The sequence below is a fragment of the Uloborus diversus genome, unplaced genomic scaffold (assembly GCF_026930045.1).
Source record: "Uloborus diversus isolate 005 unplaced genomic scaffold, Udiv.v.3.1 scaffold_14, whole genome shotgun sequence".
NCBI lineage: Eukaryota > Metazoa > Arthropoda > Arachnida > Araneae > Uloboridae > Uloborus > Uloborus diversus.
The window spans coordinates 3319507-3344350 of record NW_026558098.1 but is presented as its reverse complement, the minus strand read 5'-3'; the positions used below and the strand labels follow the sequence as shown (position 1 = coordinate 3344350).

At 33.5% G+C, this 24844-nt stretch overlaps 1 protein-coding gene across 1 annotated transcript; it reads left to right on the top strand.

Moving 5' to 3' along the window:
- The first annotated feature begins 278 nt into the window (after positions 1 to 278).
- LOC129232813 (lipid droplet-associated hydrolase-like) lies at positions 279 to 24567 on the top strand. The gene is made up of 6 exons (XM_054866911.1): positions 279 to 384; positions 2708 to 2878; positions 7836 to 7976; positions 18029 to 18183; positions 19137 to 19396; positions 24163 to 24567. Exons 2-6 carry the CDS (start codon positions 2716 to 2718, stop codon positions 24446 to 24448), a joined length of 1005 nt encoding a protein of 334 aa, XP_054722886.1. The 5' UTR covers positions 279 to 384; positions 2708 to 2715; the 3' UTR covers positions 24449 to 24567.
- The last annotated feature ends 277 nt before the right edge of the window (positions 24568 to 24844 follow it).

Below are 24844 nucleotides of genomic sequence, written 5' to 3'. Positions count from 1 at the left end.
GTTAAAAGATCACGTGACTTTCTGACGTCATTTAGGGGTTTTAAGGGGTTTTATGAGTTGAGTTTTAATTGAGTTGTTTTTTTTTTTAATTTTAAAATGCAGATTCAAAGATTTCATACTTTTTCTGTCATTTCCTTGCCAAAATGAAGCAGACTTTTTATCAGTATATCCAAGATGAATGAATTCTACTCTTTTCAGAATTAACGAGTTCGCCTTTTAATTCTTAACTGCAATCGTCCGATGCGAAAACAAAAGTATTCGGCAAAATTCAGTTCGTGTGGTAGTCGGTTTTTTTTCCTTGAAATAAATAGCAAAATCTTCCTTCTTCCTTTTATAAATTTTTAACAATTTGAATAGAAGCGTTTGGTCTACCTTCCTCAACAAGTAAATTGTAATTAAATTTACTCTCTGTACGTAATATAAATGATACTTTCTCAGTACTGGATTTACTCTTCTTGTTATGATTCATTTATGTATTCCAAATATCTTGAAAAAGCGTTTTAATCGGCATATTTCAACTATTAAAACACTCACCGTTGTACGATAAGTTATTATTTTATTAATGAGAAATTGCAGACACGTGTTTCGGAGCTTAAAGGAGCCCTTTTTCGATGAAAAATAAATTATGCCTGAAAAGATGGTTGGGTTACGCCAATGTGGTCGTTTGGCGAGATTGGTGATAAAGAAGTACATTAAATTTCAAAGTTTTACATTTGATAGAACTTTTAATGTTCCTCAATATCTTGTTTTAATTCTGCAGAGTTTATGCATTTCAGTGGAACTTTTGGAATGGCTGAGGGGAGAGGAATTTCTTTCAAAACTAGTGATGACCTCATTACAATAATTTTTCACAAAAGATGTCCAACAAAAGCAGTTTGTTATTTTTGTTTTCAATGTAATTTAAGGTAAAATTTGCCATGTTTATGCGTTACAAAAAAAATTGCTTCATTTTAAATATTTTTAATTTTAGTTTTTTCTTGATATCTGCACTTGTGTGTAAACATCCAGCAACTAAAAAATGCCCTTTAGCCATCCTTGAAAAAGTTTTTCCTTTTTATTGCAATCAGATATTCCTAGATAGCTGTTTGTTCGTTCTTTGAAGCTAAACTTTTAATTTCATGTTATTTTTTGTAGTAACCTACTTCCTACTTTCTTCAAGAAATCTTTTAATCCATCTCTCAACCAGTCGGTGAATATTTCATGCCACTTATACCTTTCAATATATTTTTGTTACCTTTTGTAGGTTATTCGAAAATTTCTAGATAGCAAAATATTTAAATTTTCAGATTAAAACATTTTTTTTTTGTCTATAAAAAGTATGTCTTAAAAATATCAACAACGCACCTCAAATTAAGCAGAACCTCGTACTTTTGAGACTCGGATTTTCAAGACTCGACTGTACTTGTTAGACGATACTTATTTGAGTTGATTTGTTAATTTTAATTAGATTTTAGTGTAACAAAAATAGAAGTTCCATTCAAAGAAAAAAAAATCAGCCACATAAAAAAAAAAGTTTCCATTAATCAATCTGAAAAAGTTTTAAAATATTCAAGCAAATTAAATACGTGCACCAGAATCCAGAACTTCGATGCCTTCTCCCAAATTTTTATCAAAATAGCAAACTTCCCCCCAAAAAAAATATTTTTCAGTGACCAGAATTTCGGGGAAAATCCCTGTCATAATACAATCTTGATTCTGAAAATCGTCTTTTTTAATTTTAGAGTTTCCACTAAAATGTATGTACCACTCTTTGAATTTTTCTGGGTTATACGCTTCTTCAAAACTCTTCCAATACTCCTTCATTTAGGAAATTTTTTGAAGGGCATTTCAAACTCCTTCAAAACTCCTTCTTTTTTACATCAAGACTACATAATCTTCCTCTGTGACAGTAATTTAAAATACTTCGATCGACAACTTAACTTCGCCCAAAGGACAAAGATATACGGGCAATTTTACTGGCTAAAGTTAAGCACTGAAAACAGGACAAGGGGTCATTGTTTTAAGCTATTTAAATTGCAGGCTAACATGGATATTAGGAAAAATTATTATTTTAGCAGGGTAGTGGAACCTTTTAACAGCTTACCAGAAGAGGTGGTGATGAGCAAGGGAGTAGATAGTTTTAAGAGGGCCATTGATCTTCACTGGGGATTGTAAATTGACTAGGACCAGTCTAGCTGGGCCCAGAGCCTGTTGCTGGTCGTCACTTTTGTATTTGTATTATTTAAGTATTTAAAAGTACATAAGTAGATGTACTATATTAAATGATTGCATTAAAAAAGCAATTGTCTTGTAAATCCCAGTTTTGACATTCTAAAAAGAGTCATCCACAACTACGTATGGATGGTACAACGATTCACAAGCAAAAACTAACTCGAGACTGACTTTTTATCATGCGGCACGGCTATTTATGGACATCGAAAAGTTTCCACGATATTCCAAATGCTTCTCGTATTTTCTTTTCATTCACAAATTTTATCATTCAGAAATGAGGGGACCGTATAAACCAGCCGAATGTACGGGGGCCGTATATTCATGACGGGAAACTATTTACAGGTTACGTTACTACAATAATTTTAGATGAAAGATAATTTAATAAAAGCCAAATTTAGCTAGATTACGACAAATTAATCACAAAAATAATTACTATTTACAGAATTTGTAACAATACATTACACTTCTTCCCTCACTGGTGTCATTTTCGTTCCAGTCTGGAAAATGACGGAAATCCCGTACACTCCGGCCAATGATCTGCAGTTTCTCCATCAAGATTTTGTACCGGTACATGGGGTGCCCACTCACATAGTCACTTGTGGACGTTGGTTGGACGAACCACTGCCAGACAACGACGTCAACGGTCACCTGGTACTCTTTATTCCTGGTGAGTGGTACACATTTCCAGCAGGGTTGGCAGAAACCCGGGTTTTTTTAAAAAAGCCCATGGACCCAGGGTTTTTTGGGGGTTTTTTAAATAAAACCCAAAAAAAAAACCAACTAAAGCTGGGTTTTTTAAAAGAAATGTGGGTTTTTTTGTCTTTTCTTAGGGAAAATGTGGGGTACTTGTAGCATATTGTAGCGTAAGTATATATGGACAAAGCAAAAAAATTGTCAAAGCTGGAAAATTCAGCGTTTTCTGAAGAAAAGTAAAAAAGACGACGAAACCCAAGAATGGTGAAGTGTCAGATTTTTTAGTTTCCTTGATTACCAACAGTTAAGTCAAAGTTACTTCTCGGGTGATAAAATCTGTTTGTTTCTAATTACTACATTTTTTTTTTTTTTGCATTTTACTTTATTGTATTTTATTTTGTTATGCAAAACTACTGTAGAACCTCAAGTAGTTTAAATCTCTTTTTACTGAATTCCAGCTTAATCAAGACATTTCTTTGAATTTTATGTTGCCTGTTTTTCTATTTCTGTGTACAGAGTAACAAATATTGAACTTTTTTGTAAGATAATGAAAATACTGCACATCTTATTCTGTTCGACCTTTCGTAAAACCTGTAAATTTCTAAAAAATATACCTTGTTTAATCGAGATTTGTGATGTGTTGGTTTCCAGAAAATATTTCACACGAAAGCCTTTCGACTAGAGTAGTTTCCTCTGTACAATCTACAAATGTTGAGAAAATCAGACGGGACAGGACTTAGTCAAGATAATTTGAGTTATTTATTGAGACCAGTGAAAGAAAAAAGTGAAATATATTTATTTAAAATCTTTGAAGTATTTTTTTTTAATGCTGTTAAAAGTGAAGAAATACTATTAAAGTTCAAAATTCATTTTTATGTTCATTGGCTGTGGTGAAGAACAAATAAAAAAGAAGTTTAAATTGTAAAAGTATTTAAATTAATTTTTTTTAAACTTCTTGGAAAATTTAAAAAAACCCAAAAGTGGGCTAAATAGTGGGTTTTTTAAAATGGGTTTTTTCAAAAAAAACCATTGGATCCAACCCAATTGGGTCCAGTCTGGCCAACCCTGATTTACAATGTTCGCGGACATGTATCAGTCGATATATATCCAATATTTATTTTGAAAATATCATGATAAAGTTAGACCTCGATATAAGGTCACTCGCTTATAAGGTCACCCCGCATATAAGGTCACTTTTCTTAAGTCCCGGCTCACTGAATAGGAATTCTATGTTGTGTCTTATCGGATATATGTATGGTCATAATACATTAAACGCTTATAAGGTCACTTCTGTCTGATTTCTTTAAATAATGTCAATGCTTAATAAATTCACTTCCAAGAATTTTTCGCGATATACGATTCTTAAAAACAGGGTTGGCCGGATTGGACCCAATTGGGTTGGACCCAATGGGTTTTTTTGAAAAAACCCATTTAAAAAAACCAATTATTTAGCCCACTTTTGGGTTTTTTAAAATTTTCTGAGAAGTTTTTTTTAAAAATAATTTAAATACTTTTACAATTTAAACTTCTTATTTCTTCTTCACAATAGGCAATGGACATAGAAAATGAATTTTGAACTTTAATAGTATTTCTTAACTCTTAAGGGCATTAAAAAATGCTTCAAAGATTTTAAATAAATATATTTAACTTTTTCCTTTAACTGGTCAATAAGGAACTCAAATTATCTTGACTAAGTCCTGTCACGTCAGATTTTCTCGGTATTTGCAGATTGTACAAAGGATACTACTTTAGCTAAAAGGCTCTCATGTGAATTATTTTCTGCAAACCAACACGTCACAAAACTCGAATAAACGAGGTATATTTTTTAGAAATTAACAGGTTTTACAAATGGTCGGACAGAAAACGGAATAGGATGTACGGTATTTTCATTATCTTACGAAAAAGTTTAATATTTCTTACTCTGTACACAGAAATAGAAAAACAGGCAACATAAAATTCAAAGAAATGTCTTAATTAGGCTGGAATTCAGTAAAAAGGGATTTAAACTACTTGAGGTTCTACAGTAGTTTTGCATAACAAAATGAAATACAATCAAGTAAAATATTTTAAAAAAATGTCGCAATAAAAAACAAACAAATAAACAATAGATTTTATCACTCAAGAAGTAAATTTGCCTTAACTGTTGGTAATCATGGAAACTAAAAAATTCTGAAACTTCACCATTCTTGAATTTTGTCGTCTTTTATACCCTTCTTCAGAAAACGCTGAATTTTCCAGCTTTTTTTTATCAAGACAATTTTTGTGCTTTGTCCATATACTTATGCTACAATATGCTACGAGTACCCCACCTTTCCCCTAAAAAAAGACAAAAAAAAAACACATTTCTTTTAAAAAAACCCAGCTTTAGTTGGGTTTTTTGGGTTTTATTTAAAAAAACCCAAAAAACCCTGGGTCCATGGGCTTTTTTAAAAAAAAACCTGGGTTTTTGCCAACCCTGCTTAAAAAGTGAAAAATCGTATACCTATTACGTAGCATGTAGTGCACCAAATGCAGTAGAAAGAGAGTATTACGACAGTGACACTAAAATATCAAGCAATAACAAGGGCACTCAGCGTGTACATATCGCACTTTTTTACCAGTCATGAGAAGCCGAAGAAAATTTTCAGAAATCAATTAGAAACCATTGTGCTTAAACGAAAGAAAAATCCCATCAGTCCTGTATTTATGATAATTTTAAGTTAGGTAAATTGCTCATCAGTTCTCTGCTTAAGCATATTTGTATGCTGCTTTACTCTAAATGAAAGATCTAAAAAATCTCTTCAAAATGTCTTATTGCTTCCAAAAGTTTTAATTGGTTCAAATCTATTAAACTATTATAGCCTAATTACTGAAATTTTTGAATGTATTAAATTTTAAAAATAATTAATGTATATACATGTTTATTTATCCATAAATATACATGTATCGGTTATAAGGTCACCCAGCTTACAAGATCAGTTTCGTGAAGTCCCGAGGGGTGACCTTATATCGAGGTCAGACTGTATTTTCGATATTTATTTTGTAACTATGGTATTTTCAATGTGAAAAGTACATAAATCATAGTTATTTTGTTCATTTATTATTAAACATAACCGAAAAATTATGTACTATGTTTTTATGATGTATTTATTCATCATTAATGTAACAATTATCCTATGTACTGAAGGTAACCTTTGTAGGGAGATTTGTTGATTTTTATCTTTGAACCTTTGTCGTTGAACAAAAAAAGTTGATATGGTTTGTATTGCAGCTTCCTTGGAGACCCCATGAGTTTTTGCTTTTGGTATCCAATACCAGGTTTTTATAATTTTGGTTGAACAGTAAACACCCTAGGTATTTAATAATTTTTCCCAGGTAAGAACCAATACAACTTTTTGTCGGTTCGTCTCTGAAATCTGAATGCTGCCAAACCAGGGCCCAATACAGGCTGATTTTGCTACCTATTTTCGGTACCTTCACAAAAATCTTGTTTTGAAATCGGTACTTTCACAAAAATCAAGTAATAAAATCAGTAACTTCAAAAAAAACATCGAAAGTTTCACAAAAATTCGCATTTTAAAATATAAAATGTGTTTCTCTATTTAAAACAAAATGTACTCATAAAATAAAATTATAAGCAGGTTTATATGAACAATCGCTTAAATAGAAACCTTTTTGTAGTATTTTAACTCATTTTTAGCTGGTTCTTGCCAAAGTGTATTTATGCAATATTATTGCAATCTTTCAACATCTGTTTTGGGAAACCGTTTTTCTCATAATTTCCTACTTTGTATACAGTACATAGCCCATTAAGCTGAAATTACGATGATATTTTTCGTACTTCTTAGGTTTTTAGTTCCCCCCCCCCCCCTCCCCAAAAAACGAAATCTGTTAAAAATAATACTAGATGACATTTACACTTTTCGAATTAAAATTTCACTTGTTCTACTTCTCTTTTACAAAAATTAGGATGCCTCTAAAATTTAAAAAAAAAAAAAAAACCAATGCTGATAAAAAAAAAAAAAAAAATTCCCAAAAATAGAATATTGCAATACTTTCACAAAAATAGGTAGCGAGAAAAAAATCCTGGATTGGCCCCTGCAAACATTAGCAGCAATCAAAACTTGGGCATTGATACTCGAACAACACTTCACAAAATATTGAGTTACATTACATTCATTGGTCATAGATTTTGAAGTTCAGAAATTTATTCTGGTTTCAAGTCATTTGTTTTAGAGAGTTCATTCCACAAAAATTCTTACTTTTCATTCATCTGCAATCAAGGGTGCCCATATGCAAAATTTTAAGGGGGGGGGGGGGGGCTTAGATATTTTCTCATGGTTTAGCAGAATATTTTCCACATACATACCAATTTCAGTACAAATTAGAGTTATTAAAGTTTGACATTTTTAATAACTTATTCATTAATTGCTAGAGAAGAAATGTTTTTACATTTATGCAAAGAAAACAAGTACTAAAAGCAAAAAGGTCTTTAATTCCAGGGGGGCTCCAGCCCCCCTTGCCCCCCCCCCTCTCCATATGGGTGCCCATGCCTGAAATGCATAATTCTTTCTCTGGTTCATAATAATAAGCTGTGAATGATGCTGCGCTCTTGAATAATAATTAAAATGTGTTAACAATTTAAATGGGTTAAAATTTTGAAATTTTTTTACATAACTAATAAATGGCTAAAAAAAAAAGTAAAGATTAATCTTTGTACAGTTTTTAAGACACTAACTTTTAAGTTTCCAATTACTGCATATTTGTTTTCTTTATGACATCAATGACCTTTGTACCTGGGTACATTAAACATTATTATTATTATTATTAATGCGGCAATACCCAAAAAATATTGCTGTTCTTCAGTCTTGTCTTTTTTTTTTTGCTTTCCATGTGGATGATTTCATATTTATCGCAGTAATCTATCAATTAAGCTATTTTTCTCTTTTCAGGAAATCCCGGTGCCCTGGAGTACTACATAGACTTCATCAAAGCCCTGTATGAGGGGCTTCAGAGGACCATTCCCATCTGGGGCATCTCTCACGCAGGACACGTGGGGGCCCCCCCTGGATGTCAAGTGCCCAAGCTACAAGGTGAGGCCTTTGCTGCAGGGTTTGTTGATTTAAATCAAATGATTTTTGAAGGAAAAAAAATCGTTGATTTAAATCGATTGATTTGAATTCAGTGATATTTTTAACAAAATCTTATACATATAAAATCTGAGTATCTATCTATCTATCTATGTCCAAGCTTCTTCTCCCGAACGACAGTGAACTGACCATCGAACCAGGTATCGATGGATTTGTAATCCTCCCGTCTTCATGTTTAGCTATTTAACATAATCCTCCGATAATAATTAGCGGAGATATCAATTAAAAACTATTAATTATGACTCTTAGATTTCAAAATCAAATCCCTATTTTTCGAAGGCTTTCCTCCATTCAAATTATTATTCAGTGCTTCATCTCAACTTTCCGCAACAATGCTTTTATTAAAATGTATGTGAGCGTGAAGAAAATCATTGAGATAAAAGATCTGTTGCCATTTTTTTCTCGAATATGCACAGGTAAAACTCTTGTTTTTGTTTTGAGGCTTTTCCCGTAATCAGGGGATTTAAAATGTTTACTTTTTGGGGGTTTTCCGCAATCTGCCGCAAAATTTCACTGACTTTTTTTTTTGGTTCATGCCTGAGTGTTGAACTCGCGTCACTTAACATAACTTTTATATTCGAGGTGGACCGTGCAAAGCTGGGCGACGCAGCTAGTCATTAATTAAAATCAGTTGATTTTACTTTTATAAATTAATTTTGCATTTTTAGAATGTATTGCTCTAAATTTTAGTATACTGCATTATACTATCTTAACTTCAACTGGCAAAACTACATAGGCTCCTCTTTCTGTGCGTGTAACAGATTTTCACTCTATATTGCTTTTACTTCAAAATTACAGTTTAGAACAAAATAAAAATTTGGAGTTTTTCTTATGCACCATGATTAATATAGTTAAGAAAGATCATACATCATGATCCAAACCTTATCTTTAAGCAAAGAATTAAAAAAAAAAACTTATCTAAGCATTATAACATATTTATAAATCTTAAAATATTATTGAATAGTTAGAGAACTTATCTTTATTTTAAAAGTAAGTTAAATGGATTCATCTATTGTATGAAGTATATTATGTTTATAAATGTAAAGTAAGATTTCTGAACTTGGCTGACACACTGCCATGTGTCTAAATTATTTCTTAAGTCGAATTTTATTCAAAAATTCATAAAAATGTGATCTCATTGAGATCCCAACTTGAAATTTTGCTCAAATAAAGATAAAATACACAAACATTTTCGGAAATTTTAAAAAAAAAATTCATATGTTTTCTGAAAAATTTAAATTTTTGAAAATGAAAATTTTTACAAAATTAATTATGTTGCATATCATATTAAACAGCAGCTAACGTACTTTAAAATGCTTTTTACCAAATCTTTCTATCTCTATTTGGTACTGAGTTATTGTCCATTTTATGTTCAAGCATCCATGAAAAAAAAGAGGGTTTTTCTGAAAATCAAAGTCTCATAAATCAAAAAATAAAAAGAGATAAAAATCTAAAAATTTGGACTTTTGATTACCTTGAAGGGTACAATCGATGAGCCAAATTTCAAAAAAATACAAAAATGTGATAAGCAAACTTAGGATTACTTGACATGGAACGACCAGTTAATAAAAAAAATGTGGGACATTACTTGTAGATACACACACAACACACATCTCCTTATAGTAAAATGCCTTCAAACCGTCAATCTAAAATACACAATTCTGTGTTAACAGCTCAACTTTTTCGTAAGAAAACAATAAGTTGTGTAGATAAAAAAAAATTCTATATTCTGCATTGCAAATAAAACAGCATTCTCGCGTAAATTAAACTCCCAACAAAACTTTCTTATATTTCCGCCTTAATTTAAAGCTTTTGTATAAAAAATATTACCAGTTAAAAAGTACTTAATCTTCCTTTAAAATACACCTGCTTGGCAACTATTTTTTAATTGGCTTCATTAATATTAGTTTAATGCTGCATTTGGTACCCAGTATATTTGAACTTTTTTTTAAAACACTTATCACTTATCCTATATTTGGTTTTATTTCGCCAACATCAGTTCATTTGGATTATTTCGTAAGCGTGGAGAATGTTTCTTTTTTTCCTATTAATATTCTGTCTGATTTTTGCTATGAAAAATTAGATCCTTTTTTTTTTTTTTGATCATACTTGTTTCTCTTAACTTAACATTTTTGACATTTTGAACCTCATTAGATTCTATTTTTAGACAAACATTTTGTAAAGTTAAATAAAAGCCTTCGGGTACATTTGGTGTGATTTATGACGATGACTCATTTTTAATCCTTTTAACTTATTACCGTTATCATTTTTAATGGTATTTTGCTTTCATATTTGATTAATGTTGTTAAAAGAATGCTTATAAGCATGACTTCATGGTCAAACTATTTTTCTATTGGACATATTTTTCCCATATATTTCCATATTTTTAATATGGACCTCTTGTCACTTTTATAACTGGTGTCCATTTCATGCCATAAATTACTATTTCCCAGCACTAACCTACCTCATTGCGTCATTTTACTCACAAGAAGTTCACAACATATACAGAAGCAAAAAATAATTTGTGTATGTGTATGTAAAGAATGACATTATATTGTTGTATGTATCTGTGACTTCCTATTGTCAGGGGTGATTGTGTTTCGGTATTTTACCAAATTTCCAGTATTTTCGGACGTATTTCCGGTATTTTATGTCCGAAAATACCGGAATTATGTTTTTTTTTTTTTTTTTTGTTATGCTTTTATCTCCCTACCTCCGCAATCTTTTTAAATTATACAATACTCATCAAATATACCTGCAAGAGCCTTAAGATGGACACCTATCCTTTAAGATGGACAAATGTCAAGATAATTTGTATAACACCAGCTCAAAAGTAACTTTGTAACCCATTAAAAATTTAATCAAATTTACACACAATATTTTGACTCATAACTATTTAATATTATGGCAAAGGTGCCCTTAAGTAATAGGAGCCAAAGATTACCCCCCCCCCCCCGTTCTCGCTTTGAAACTTTCAGGTATTTTTTGATGAACTCACAATCGCCCCTGTATTGTGAAAGAGTTTGAGTAACTACAAAAAAAGCTTATTCAACTGAAACAAAATCCTTGTTAATACAGTTGGATACACTAAAAGGTACATGATGATGGAAACCATATTTTTAAGCAAAACATAAAACAAAATCACTTTTTTATCGAAGTATTATAACATATTTATAAATCTTAAAAATGTATTGTATAGTTAGAGAACTTATCTTAGTTTGAAAAGTAAGCTGAATAGATTCATCTACTGTATGATTGAAATATATTATGTTTATAAATGTAAAGTAATAAATAATTATAAATTTAATTTTTTTAAAAATCTGATTTAAATTTAAAAATCCAATTTAAATCAAAAAAATCCGACTTTTTTTATTTAAAAAAAAATTAAAAACATTACGAACCCTGATAATTACCAACCTACCTCATTGCACCATTTCACTCACAACAAGTTCACAACATATACAGAAACAAAAATTATATTGTGTACTACAGGACCCGACAGACGTTGTTCTGTTCAAATTTTGTCAATTGAAAAGTTGAAAAATTTCAATAAACTATCAAGTATTTCAACCGTTTTGTTGAAAAAAATAAGTAAATAGAAAATATTTTAAGCTGCTTGGTGTCAGAATGTGTGTAGTATTTATTACTACTTGATTTATCTAGTGCCCACTGAACAGTTGTTTTATCAACTATTTTTTCTTGCGTACTTGAAAGATCTTCATAGGTTGTATGGTTTGTTCCTTCAGCCATTCTCAAAGGATAAAAATCATCCTCAGATATTAAGTATAAAAAAAAAAACTTTCCCATCTAGTAAAAACGGGAAATCCTGCTGCAACGTCCCCAATATGAAAAAAAAAGACAATCGAACGGATATCATTTAAAAAATGATAAGTGTAAAAACAGTTCCCTGAATAAGTGAAAATCACTCCCCTCCCCCCTCCCGATGTAAAATAAACGCTTTCTTCAATTAAATAGACTAAACACTCTTTAAAAACCAAAAATGATTCTTTGCAATTTATAATATTTCACCAAATGAACAAAAGATACACTAAATTGCATTAACAGTAGTAAACAAATAATCACGCAACCAAAGTCGCCAAGCCACCAAGTTCCTGTAATCCAGCCGATCAGTGAGCGAAGTTAAGTCCGACCGATTAGCGCTCCCATCTTTGGAACGAAAACTTCATATATTTGCCTAATTTTTTTCTTTCCACCAAAGATAAAAAATCTTCCACTGCACTGATCTTGTGTGTACAGAACTACCCTGTTGTAATTTATCTGGATAAAAATAAAATTTTTTTAGTCTTGAAATTCCATCATCCTTTCCTTTAATGATTTACTGATTAGTTAGATAATCCTTAAATTGTTATTGACATTGGTGCCAAAACTTAGATGGATATCAGCCGAGAAACAAATGTTGCTATTGCTAGGTACGGTACTTTCTGATCATTTGGTTAGGAAGACCTAAAGCACCGATCCGGTCACATGGTTCAACTACGATGACAGAACACACGTTTTGCGTGAACCTTCCAGTACTTCACTTTAAAATATATCTCGAGACCTGAAATCGTTGCTTTTAAGAAATGAAGGCTTCACTCTCACTACATTTTATTACGTGATATTTTGTTTACATGGTGTAAGCTGAGAAACATTATTACGTAGCCTTTGGCTTCAAAAACAGCGACAGTTGAAAAAACTACCAAATGCATCAGCTACTGAATCTTTCTGCAAAAATTTTGGCGATATTTCTGCTGATTGATTGGATAGTGAGTAAGTGTCCAATCCGCATAAATAATAGTAAAAAAAAACCATTAATTACATTTAAGTTCCGTTTAAATGGAAAATGATCGGCCAAATCCATTTATTTTTAGCCAATCTTGTGGGAAAACATTACTTTAAGATTTGACTTGAGAAAAGCCTCAAACAGCCAGACGAAACACAAAAACATTCAAAAATTCTAGCAATGAACTGGGAGTTGAGATGATATACTAAACTAGAGGACCCGACAGACGTTGTTCTGTTCAAGCTTTGTAAATTGAAAAAATAAAAAATTTCAATAAACTATCAAGTGATTGAACCCTTCTGTTGAAAAAAATAAGTAAAAAAAAAATGTTTTAAGCTGCTATGGTGTCAGATGCGTATAGTATTTATTACAACTTGATTTATCTAATGCCCACTGAGCAGTTGTTTTATTAACTATTTTTTCTCACGTACTTGATGGTTTGTTCCTTCAGCCATACTCAAAGGATAAAAAGTGTTTCAGATATTAAGTGTAAAAAACTAACTACCCACCTAGAACAAACGGGAAATCCCGCTGTAACATCCCCAATATGAAAAAGAATAAAACTATCAAATGCTATCATTTAAATAAATGATAAAGGTAAAAACAGTTCGCTGAATAAGCAAAAATAACTCATCCCCCCCCCCCTTCCGATGAAAAATAAGCATATTCTTCAACTAAAATGTCTAAACACTCTTTGAAAACCAAAAACAGTTCTTTGCAATTTAAAATATTTCGCCAAATAGACAAAAATACAATACATTATATTAACAGTAGCTTTAAAATATGGCCTAAGTCGCTAAGTCGATGTTACTGTGATCCAGCCGATCAGTGAGCCAAGCGTACTCCAACCGATTAGTGGTCGATCTTATGAACGAAAACTTTTAAATCCCGCTCTCTCGCTACAACTTAAATTAATGCTATTTTGAATCATACTATCTCATATCATGTTGTGTGATTTGTTTTGTCCTGGTTAGTTCTCTATGTTGCCAACCTGCTCAATACATGTCCCTTTTAAGGGAGCCAAAATATTTCTGCAGAAAAGCATATCACAATCATAGCAGGAAATTTTCATTACAAAAAGCAGAGCTGGCTTTCTTATTGTCCATTGGCAACAGGTTAAATGATTATTTCAGTTCTCGCTTAACAAAAGGCTAAAATAAATATTATCATTTGGGAGATATGATCATCCAATGTTTAAATAAATTAAATCACAACAGAAATCGCATCTAAATTTCTTTTTGTCCTTTGGCAATGGATTAAATATTTATTTCAATTCTCGCTCACCAATAGGTTAAAATAAATATTAATCATTTGGGAGATATAACCATCCAGCATTTAAATTAATTAATTAATTAACAGAAACGTTTCCGATTCGATCCATCGCGCTTCGAAACCATGCTTGCCACAACTTAATTACACACAAAAAATTTGATCGAAATCGGTCCAGCCGTTTAAAAGCCTTATGGTGACAAACGTCCGCACAGAAGATTTTTTTATATTAAGATAATGAATTCGGTTGAGGAAAGCCTTCGAACATGAAACAAAAAAAGCTCATAACTCGTTTTTCATGCAACTTAGAACTTTCTAACAGATGCCATCTTCAGCAGAAAAATAAGCGCTTTCGATGGACACATAATTTTAATATGTGCACGTATTTTTTCACCGTCATATTGGGGCATTTATGCGAAAATTTGGACAAATTAAAATAAAAAAGGAACTATCAATCGGATTTTTTTCGAACTGGTCTACAAAGCTCCCCAGTGCCAAAAAGAACAAACGGTGAAAGTTTCAGCCAAATCTGCCGGGTAGTTTCTGAGATCTTAGGTTACAAATTTACCAACATTCATTTATATATATATATAGATTTTTGGAACTAATACGTCTCAATGTAGTGGGTTTTCGTATCCTCATGCCTCTATGATGGAGGGTGATCATGCTCCAAAGAAAGTCCAGATTTTGGGGTTCTTTGGGATTTGCAATCCAAAAGTGTCGAGGCATTTTGAATTGTTCTGAATGTTTCTTCCCTCACAATTCATACTCGAAATTGGAACAGTTGAGCAAATTTGCTTGTTTTTATTATTGGTTTCCTGGAAAAATGTAGACAAGCTAGTGGTTATGGCATATAATTTTTTTATTCTTCTAAGAAAGAGAACGCAAAAAAAAAAAAGTATTGGAAAGTTAAAAATCTGCACCACTTTGGACAAGCGGCTGTCCTTGTTTTAGGACATTGCAGATATAATTACACACCAAAAAAAATAAAAATAAACTGTAGACTGTATGGCCACCGTGGAAGAATAAAAATAGCAAAATGTTCATGCACTATTTCACTAAGCAATCAACTTTTTTAAAAAAAATTGACTTTTAAAAATTATTTTTATAAATTTATGATTAAAACTTTTTTTCTTAAGTTATTTCAATCAAAAAGTAATAATTATTCTTCGGAAGTAACCATTGCCATAAAGAAACAAAAGTAATAAATACAGTCGGACCTCCATATATCGAAGTGGCAAATTTCGGGAATAAAATTCGATATATAGAAATTTCGATATGTAGAAACAATCTTAGTTTATCATAAAAATCTCCTTAAGATATTAAAATGATACTAATTTTTGCCAACTGTAATGCCGTTTCATGTTTTTGAGTGGGTTTTCTGCAAGTTTCTGTACTTTTATTACGACTTTCCGATTTCTCACAATAGCAGGAACCCTGCTTGCGGAAATACTAAATTTACCAAATATTAGGGGATTTTTTTTTCTGACAATGTAATCGAGAGAAAAGTAAGAAATCAATCTAGTACTTAACTTGAATGATTTTCACTGCAGCTAAAAAGATTAGCAATGATAATCAACAGATAATAGAAATAACTTGAAACTGATTTTACTGTTTTACTGGTTGCAACTAAGATTTGAAATATACTGGAGGGAATTTAGGAACTCCAGAACGAAACAACGATCTATCTACTCTTCTCTCAACCACAGATTCCAAGTGAGTTTCATAAAAACCTTTTGTGAACATAATTTTCTCCCTTAACCTTCATTTTTCATGAGACACAGTCTAAAGCGGGGGGAAAAAATCTACGAATGTCTGTAAAATTTTTTCGATATATAGAGAGTTTTTCGATATATGGAAACAATTTTTCTGTGTAATGGACATGGAAATTTTTTGGGATTTCAATATATAGAAAACTTCGATATGTGAAGGCTCGACTGTATCACCATTGTGGAAAAAACTGTATTAATAATTTGTTTTCAATTTAAAAGTTCAAAATTAATCACATTTGGTCCTTTATTGCTGAATTCTTCATAATTTTTTGGGTATTTTGTGCCTCTTTGATACCACATCTCATCGTTAATTTTAGCATTTTGCTTTAATCGTTCAATTGTCTTTTAACATCTGCTTTTGATTTGTGATCTTTCTCATTATTTTTCAATAGTACACAATACATAGCGTATTGAGCATAATCATAGCATATTGAGTATATATTGCATAAAATATCAAATGGATTTTTTAGAATAAATGTGTTTTCATTTGATTACATCAATCTGCTTGGTGCGTAGTGTATAACATTGAAGCAAATGCATTATTTATGATACTACTAAACAGGGCATATTTTAATGGGGTTGTTTTGGGGGCAATTGTCCACACAGTCAAATAAAATTTGCCACCTACATTTTCCTAAATTTTTCCATCATTTATGCGTTTCTATATATTTTTTATTTTTCTGTAAAAAAATGGAAGCGTGACCCCTAACCGTTCCCACAAGCAAAAGTTTTTTAAATAAATAAAACTATTAAACAACAATGTCTCACACTCCAAAACTCATAGATGGCAGCACGTAACACGTAATCTTTGGTAGCCATTTTTTTTGGTGAACCCGGCCCCATGTGTCCTCTACAAAGCTTGTACACTCTCTATTATATTGTGTGTTGCAATTGCATTCGATCGAGTATGCAAGTATGAGTGATAAAAGAAAATCACAGCAGCAAATTTCTATTAAAGATGCGTTTTTTGGTGAACCTAAGAAAAAGAAACTAGATTCAACTGGTTCTAAACTTTGAAAAACTCGGTGATTGTTTGAACTATTTTGAACGCTGAGTCACAGCGTTTGTGTTCTTTACGCTCTTTTCCTATCGAACAAAACGACCATTAGCAATAATTTCCCTAATTCCAATTTTCACACCCCAACTCTTTTTTGAGGATTATTCAACTAACTGCACATTTACAATCCTCCCCCCCCCCCACCCTTCCGAGGAATTTGGAGTTGCCCACACAGTCAAATTTCCTTAAAATATGCCCAGGGTTCGTACGCTCCTTCAAAACTCCTCCAATACTCTTCATTTATGAAATTGTTTTGAAGGGCCCTTCAAACTCCTTCATTTTGGTTTTAACTCCTTCAAAACTCCTTCTTTTTTAGTTCTAGTCTACATAATCTTCCTCTATGGCAGTAACTTAAAATAATTCAATCAACAACTGACTTTGTCACAAGGGCGATTTTAATGCAGCAATTTCGTATGTTTATTTACTTTTTCTTTTCATAAAGATGTGATTTATAAATTCATAAAAGTTGAAGGTGAAAATTTTATTAGAAGACTAAGACATTTCATAAGTGATATAAAACATGCTGAAATGGTGCTTGGCTATTTTTTCAAGTTTTGTGATAATTGTTTTTTCCTCCACCACACTCTGAGCGGCAAAAGTCAAGTTGTCTAATTATTATTTAAAGATTTAAAACTACATAAGTAAATGTACTACATTAAGTGATTGCATAAAAAAACAATTGTTTAGTTAATTACAGTTATGATATTGTAAAAAGGGTCATCCACAAGTGATGTCATGCTTTTGAGGAGGAGACTGGCTCATGAAATTGTGACAAGGGGAAGAGAGAGGGTGACAAAAAGTGACATCACACAGTTATAGCAACAATATGTTTGTAAGAAATATGATGTGACAAGAGGAGAAGTTTGTGGTGAAGTGTGACACTTTGTGATAAAGAGTGCTGATGGTCAAATATATTGAAAAAAACTTGTGACATCATTTAAAGACACTTCACTCCATTAGTACTCCTTCAAAATCTCACTTTATTCCTTCAAAACTCCTTCATTTTATTTCTGAAATTGAGTACGAACCCTGATGCCCTGCTACTAAAAAATGATCATGCATCATAGTGAAAAATGATGTTTTCTGACCTTATCCAATGACTTTTCTCTATCAGGAAATGAAAATCTCTACTCGTTAGAAGGCCAGATTCACCACAAAATGGCGTTCGTCAACTCCTTCGTCCCCAGAGATCGGAGGCTCATCCTCATAGGCCATTCCATCGGCTGCTACATCGTTCTAGAACTCCTGAAAAGGCTGCCCCATCTGCAGGTATGTTCTCTTTAAAGGCTCAGTTTCTCATGCATGGAAATATGATTTATAGTTCTAAAATTGATTGTGTAGTCCTTGTCCGAAAGATTTTTATGAATAAGATTACAGGAGACATTTGATTGACGTGCTTTTAATTAATTCAGGATGAAATATTGATACCATTTCTAGAAATCTACTTGGTATGCTTTTCCTTATTGTCTAGGGATTAGTCACGTGTAATATTCATATCCCTCATTTCCAAGTTTTGAACTAAGGTAACCACTTAAATTTTATTCAAAAAAAAAAAGGAAAAAGAAAAAAGTAAAATTAATTTGAATTTTGAGTCTTGAATTCAAATTATGTTTTTCGCAATCACAAGTGTGTTTGTGTGTGGGGGGGGGGGGTATGTTTGTTTGTGTGGGGGGTATGTGTATGCATGTGTGTGTGGGGGTAGTTGTGTGTATGTGTTTGTGTGGGGGGGGGGTAGGTGCATGGGGGGGGGTTATGTGTTTGTGTAGGCATCTGTATGTGTGTGTGTGTGTATGTGTTTGTATGTGTATGTATACAAATACAAATGTGACGACCAGCAACAGGCTCTGTGCCCAGCTAGACTGGTCCTAGTCCATTTACAATCCCCAGTGAAGATCAATGGCCCTCTTAAAACTATCTACTCCCTTGCTCATGACCACCTCTTCCGGTAAGCTGTCCCGAGGTTCCACTACCCTGCTAAAATAATAATTTTTCCTAATATCCAAGTTAGCCTGAGATTTAAATAGCTTAAGACAATGACCCCTCGTCCTGTTTTCAGTGCTAAACTTCAGCCCCGTAACATCTTCCATTTTAATAAATTTAAACAGCTGAATCATGTCTTACATAATCGATTCTTTCTTGCAACTTTTGGCACAATTACACTCACAATACGTGAGTATTCTTTTAACAATGCAACACTAATTCTATCATCTCGGCCCCTGCAGGTGACGCGCTGCTTCCTGCTGTTCCCCACCATCGAGCGCATGTCCACCAGTCCCCAGGGCCAGTGGGTGTGGCCCATGCTGACCTACCTGAGGCTCCCGGCCCTGATCAGCGTCTACGCCCTGAGCTGCCTGAGCCCCCAGATGCAGTGCCGCCTGCTGGAGTGGTACTTCAAGGGCCGATGCGTTCCCGAGTGCGTGCTCAACGCCAGCCTCAACCTCTTCCAGCCAGACTGCGCCAAGCTCTGCATGTTCATGGCCAGGTGAGGAATAATGAGCAAGAGAATGCTCAAGACTAATAATCTCTAAATGCAATAACCTAATTAAATGTATGACTAGAAATGCATGATTAAAAAATAGTTGAAGACAACTTAAAAATAAAAACCAAATTTATTTGGTCATTTAGTAAAGTTAGTTAAATAAAATTAAAAACATTTGAAACAACGCGAACTAGAGCTGAGCTATATCAATCTATTATCTATTTATTAAAAAGAACCCGCATCGTTGCATAAAAGCAAACGGGAGCTCGAGTCAACCTGCCAGAGAGAAAACACCGAAGAAGTCTCCTTTCTACTCGAAACATTTCCTTTTATCGTAAGTGAACTCATTTGCATGCGGACGCCAAATCACTTGATACACGCCAGCATAGCACCTGGCCAATGAGCATCAGGCACGTGCCGATCTGTTACGATGCATCACCGATTACGTGAAGGTCGTGATGTCATAGATCGGCGACTGCACATGCGAGATACGTCATCAGGCGTCCGCATTAGAAGAAAGAAAAACATCGTTGAAAATTTCTCAATGATTAGGCAAGTGACTGATATTATGGTGAGATAAGTGGTGAGATGAATTCGTTAATTATTATATAAGGGGCGCTAGGCCAACAAGGAAGCCGTGTCATCGAGCCATCGAAGAACACTGTTGGTGTGGTGGAATATTATTACGGAACATCAATTTATCAGAAGGTCGTTTTAGATAAAATCGAACCGCAGAAGTAAAAAGCATAAATACAGTCTGACCTTGATATATGATACCATTGATGAATGATATCACCTGTTAACTGTAATACTTCTTGCAGAGTTAGTGAAAGAACTAACATTTGATCTATTTTCTGTGAATAACTGATGGAGAGACTTCTTTAAAAAATAACTAAAATTTATTAACGCGTGAAAGAAGGTGAATATAATTATATAAGCATAACTGAAGCCAAAGGTAAAAAAAGATTAATCAAATATGACTAGCAAGTTAGTTAAGCTCGTCCTAATACGGCTCGCTAATCTGTTACTACGATCAGCCGAGCACCGTCGGCAATCTGCCGAGCAATACGAGCTCTACCCTAGCTACCTTTTACAGGACAGACATCACCGAACGAGTCTTAAAAAAGTGAGAGCGAATCTCAACTCCGTTCGCTGTTAAATAGTCTGTCCTCATCATTATTCACATCAATGCCCTCACCTCCACGCAACCAATGAGGATGCACCAAGTGGCAGAGACGCCTCCCCGCTAAGCCAATGGCGGGAGTCCGTTACGTCCCACTTCCGATCCGATCGCTCGCTTCCGATTCGCTCGGATCGTCGGTCCGAACGAGCATCGGTTGATTATCGTGAAGTTCAGTTGCCTGGGCAAAAGTAAGTGTAGAGATGTTTGTAGAAATTCGATTTCTAACAATATAGAGTCACCCGCTTATAAGGTCAGCTTGCATGTAAGGTCACTTTTCTGAAGTCCCCACCCACTGAATGGGAATTCTATGTTATGTCTGATCGGATATATGCTCATGTCATAATACCTCAATCGCTTATAAGGTCACTTCTGTCTGATTTCTTTAAATAATTTCAGTGTTTAATAGATTCACTTTCAAGAATTTTCCGCAATATACGATCCTTAAAAAATGAAAAGTCGTATTCCTGTTAACGTAGCGTGTAGCACAGAGAATGCAGTAGAAAGTGAGTATTAGCCAGGGTTGGCAAGTTTTTGCCGGAGGCGGAAGAAACCATGGAAAAAACCACGGTTTTTACCGCCCGGCAAAAATAGGTTTTTGCCAAAGTGGCAAAAATAGATTTTGTGTTAACAACTTACAGACAGTTTTTTTTTTTCCTTTTATATAAAAGTGAAAGCATGAAAAGATTTTGATAAAAGGCTTTGCCATTTTCTGTAGAGTGAGCTAGTATCACTAAAAAGTAGAGTGAATATAGAATGCACATATTGATCAGCTTTTTTTTTTCTTCTTTGTAAATTCTTCTCTTGGCTATCCATTTTCCCAGTAAGTGAGAAAAAATGCATTATTTCTTTAGTGAGGAAAAGTTAATATTTTTCTATATTCAAGTAAATATTCTGTTATTAATTAAATAACTTAAAAATATTAGTGGGATAAAAAAAGTGATTAATTAAATATAGGTATATATATATAATTAGAATTTAATTTTTTTATTAATTTACTAAGCTTAAGTAAACACTCTTTGTTTTAGCATTGAAGGAATTGGCTCATTCTGAAAAAATTGTTTTAGCAAACATTTAAAATTTTAAGTTTTGCAATCCCAACATTTGTTTTTTATTTATTTTTCACCTTATAAATTAGAAGTAACATGGAGAGACATAACTAAAATATTAAAGTGCATTATTTATATTATATTGTCACTATTCAGGGTTGGCAAGTTTCTGCCGAGGCGGTTAAAACCACTGGTAGAAACCGGTTAAAACTGGCATGGCAAAAACCACTTTCTGCCACATTTGTGGCAGAAACTGGCAAAAACTCACAAAATGGCAAAAAATTAACTATTGACATACAATAGAAAATGCATGGAGAAAATAATTAGTTGTTAACCAAAGCCCACAATTTAATTGCAATATTATCTCAATTCAAAATCAAATGTTACATTGCTTAAACCCCGCAGTTGCTCCTTAGAAAAGGTGGTTTTTAAAATCTAACCAGTTGCTCAATTCCATATGCACAAATGAGAAACTTTAGAATATTCTTCGAACAGAAGAGCTAGCAGCCAATGCATCAAGGAACAAGCAATGTTCGTGAAATTTTCATATATTTTATAACTGATTCACCATGTAGTAGTTGGGGTAATGGTAAAAATTTGACTGGAAAAATAAGTTTCGAGAAATAGGGCCAATTTGTTTTGCAAAGCTGTGATAATAGGTACCAAATCTAGCTTAGTATTGGCAAGTAAAATTCTGGCACTTTCTTCTTGAAGCACATGATAATTTCAATCACAAGCAATTTAGATGAATAATATAAGCGAGCAAATTACAATCAGTAATGAATGTTTAATTCTCTATGTCACTCCTCTTTCCCAAGCCCCAAATATGATTTTCGTCCTTTGTTAGATTAATCCAAATATTACGAGCATCTGCAATTGAAAAGTTCCCTTTCCAAACTAAATTAATGCACTAGCATAGGATTTTATTTTTTTAAATGATGAAATGAATTTTATTTTTTATTTTATTTAAACAAATATAATTTAGTAACTACTGGAGTTATTAAAGACGCTTTTAAGTTTTTGCCAGTTTCTGCCAGTTATAACCAGTTTCTGCCACTGGCATGGCAAAAACTAGTTTCTGCCGGCAGAAAGCCAACCCTGTCGCTATTTCTTGATTAACACTATAATGCTACTTTATTTGCAATTAGGTTTTTGCCGTTTTTTCCATTTTTGCCGGTTTTTTCCATTTTTGCCATGGTTTTTTCCACTGGCCCGGCAAAAAGGTATTTTTGCCGGCAAAAAACCCAACCCTGGTATTAGCACGTTGACACTAAAATATAAAGCAGTATCGAGGGCACTCAGCATGTACATATCGCACTTTTTTACCAGTCATGAGGAGCCAAAGAATTTTCAGAAAAAAATAGAAACCATTATGCTTAAATTAAAGAAAAAGCTTATCAGTCCTGTATTAGTGATAGTTTTAAAGTCTGGTAAGTTGCACATCAGTTCTCTGCTTAGGTATATTTGTATGCAGCTTTACTCTAAATGAAAGTTCTAGAAAATCATTCTAAAATTTCTTATTGATTCCAAAATTTTTATTGGTTAAAATCTATTAAACTATTATAACCTAATTACTGACATTTTTGAACATATTAAATTTTAAAAAGAATTAATGGACTACATGCATGTGTATTTATCAAAAATATATGTGAATCAGTTATAAAGTCACCCCGCTTATAAGGTCAGTATTGTGAAGTCCCGAGGGCTGACCTTATATCGAGGTATGACTGTACATATATTTAATTTACAATAGTAAATCACCAGAATATGCAGCGCCTTTTTAACTCACAATCTCATTCCGCTATCCTTGTTAAAAATTATTTCTAGAATTCAAAATTAAAAGTTAAAGTTATTATTTTTCTTTTCTTCTTGCAACACATAAATACAGCAAGGCTTCGCTGTATGTTTTAACTCGATGGAAGGTTTTCCTGACAGCTACAAACACAATCACTGGGTTTAAGTGATCATCTTGAGAGAGAGATGTTAGTTTGCGTCATAGAGTTTGCAGTTGATTCTTTTGTATGATTTTTTTTCGATGACGGTGGTGTCCTCATTTGTTCACATGGCTCACCTAGGGCAGGATAAAAGCATTTGTATGCATTCAAAAATTAATTTAAATTAAAAAAAATATATATGATTGAATACCTCGGAGAAGGAAAATAGTTCACTACAACAGTCAATTAATTTTCTTCCCTAAAATCAAAAATTTTTGAAGCACAAATAAGAAGCTTTAAATCTTGCAAAAATTACCGTTTTAGAGTTTAAAAGTTGGAGTGATTTGAATAAGAAATGGAGCCATTTTGCCATCTATAATCGTTAAAGAGAACAAAATACTAACTCTGCAGCAATTGTTGTGGTTTTAACTATCTTAAAGGGTTGTGCCCTGAAACCACAAACTTTTACATTTTCCCTCTTATTTTATCATTTTTTAGAAATTAAAATCGCTCCACTCATTTTAAGAATATTTCACTGAACAATTAGTACTTTAGTGCACAACAAACAATAAGAATTGCATTGAAAACATTTATTTTTATCTCCAGGGATGAATTGGAGAATGTCACCACCCTGGATGTGGACACCATCCGAGACAACCTGGGCCGCATCACGTTCTACTATGGGGCCAACGACAACTGGTGCCCCTACTCCTACTACCAGGACCTGAGGGAGATCTTCCCCCAGGGAGACGTGAGGCTCTGCAAGAACGACTTCGAGCACGCCTTCGTCCTGGAGAACAGCAAGGAGATGGGGGCCCTGGTGGCAGGATGGATCCTGGAGGAGATCCTGGGGACCTCCAAGGACGTGCACAAGAATTCACTCCTGGTGTAGGTGCCACGGATGAGGACGTCCTCAAGAACTCTCGCCTTTTGTAGGTGTATGGTGCCATGAAAGAGGCGATCCACTGGACGTCCAGAAGAACTCACTCCTGGTGTAGGTGCCACGGATGAGGAGATCCTCGAGAACTCCCGCCTTTAGCAGGTGTCTGATGCCACGAATGGGGAGATCCATTGGACGTCCAGAAGAACTCACTCCTGGTGTAGGTGCCTCAGATGAGGAGATCCTCCATGTCCTCAAGTACTCCCGCCTTTTGTAGGTGTCTGGTGCCATGAAAGAGGCTATCCACTGGACGTCCAGAAGAACTCGCTCCTGGTGTAGGTGCCACGGATGAGGAAATCCTCGATGTCCTCAAGTACTCCCGCCTTTTGTAGGTGTCTGGTGCCATGA

Excerpts from the sequence above, each read along its gene's own strand:
- LOC129232813 (XM_054866911.1), top strand. The coding sequence starts at position 2,716 with ATGACGGAAATCCCGTACACTCCGGCCAATGATCTGCAGTTTCTCCAT. Across the intron at positions 7,977-18,028 it reads TCAAGTGCCCAAGCTACAAG|GAAATGAAAATCTCTACTCG; the intron begins GTGAGGCCTTTG and ends TTTCTCTATCAG. Across the intron at positions 19,397-24,162 it reads CTCTGCATGTTCATGGCCAG|GGATGAATTGGAGAATGTCA; the intron begins GTGAGGAATAAT and ends TTTTATCTCCAG.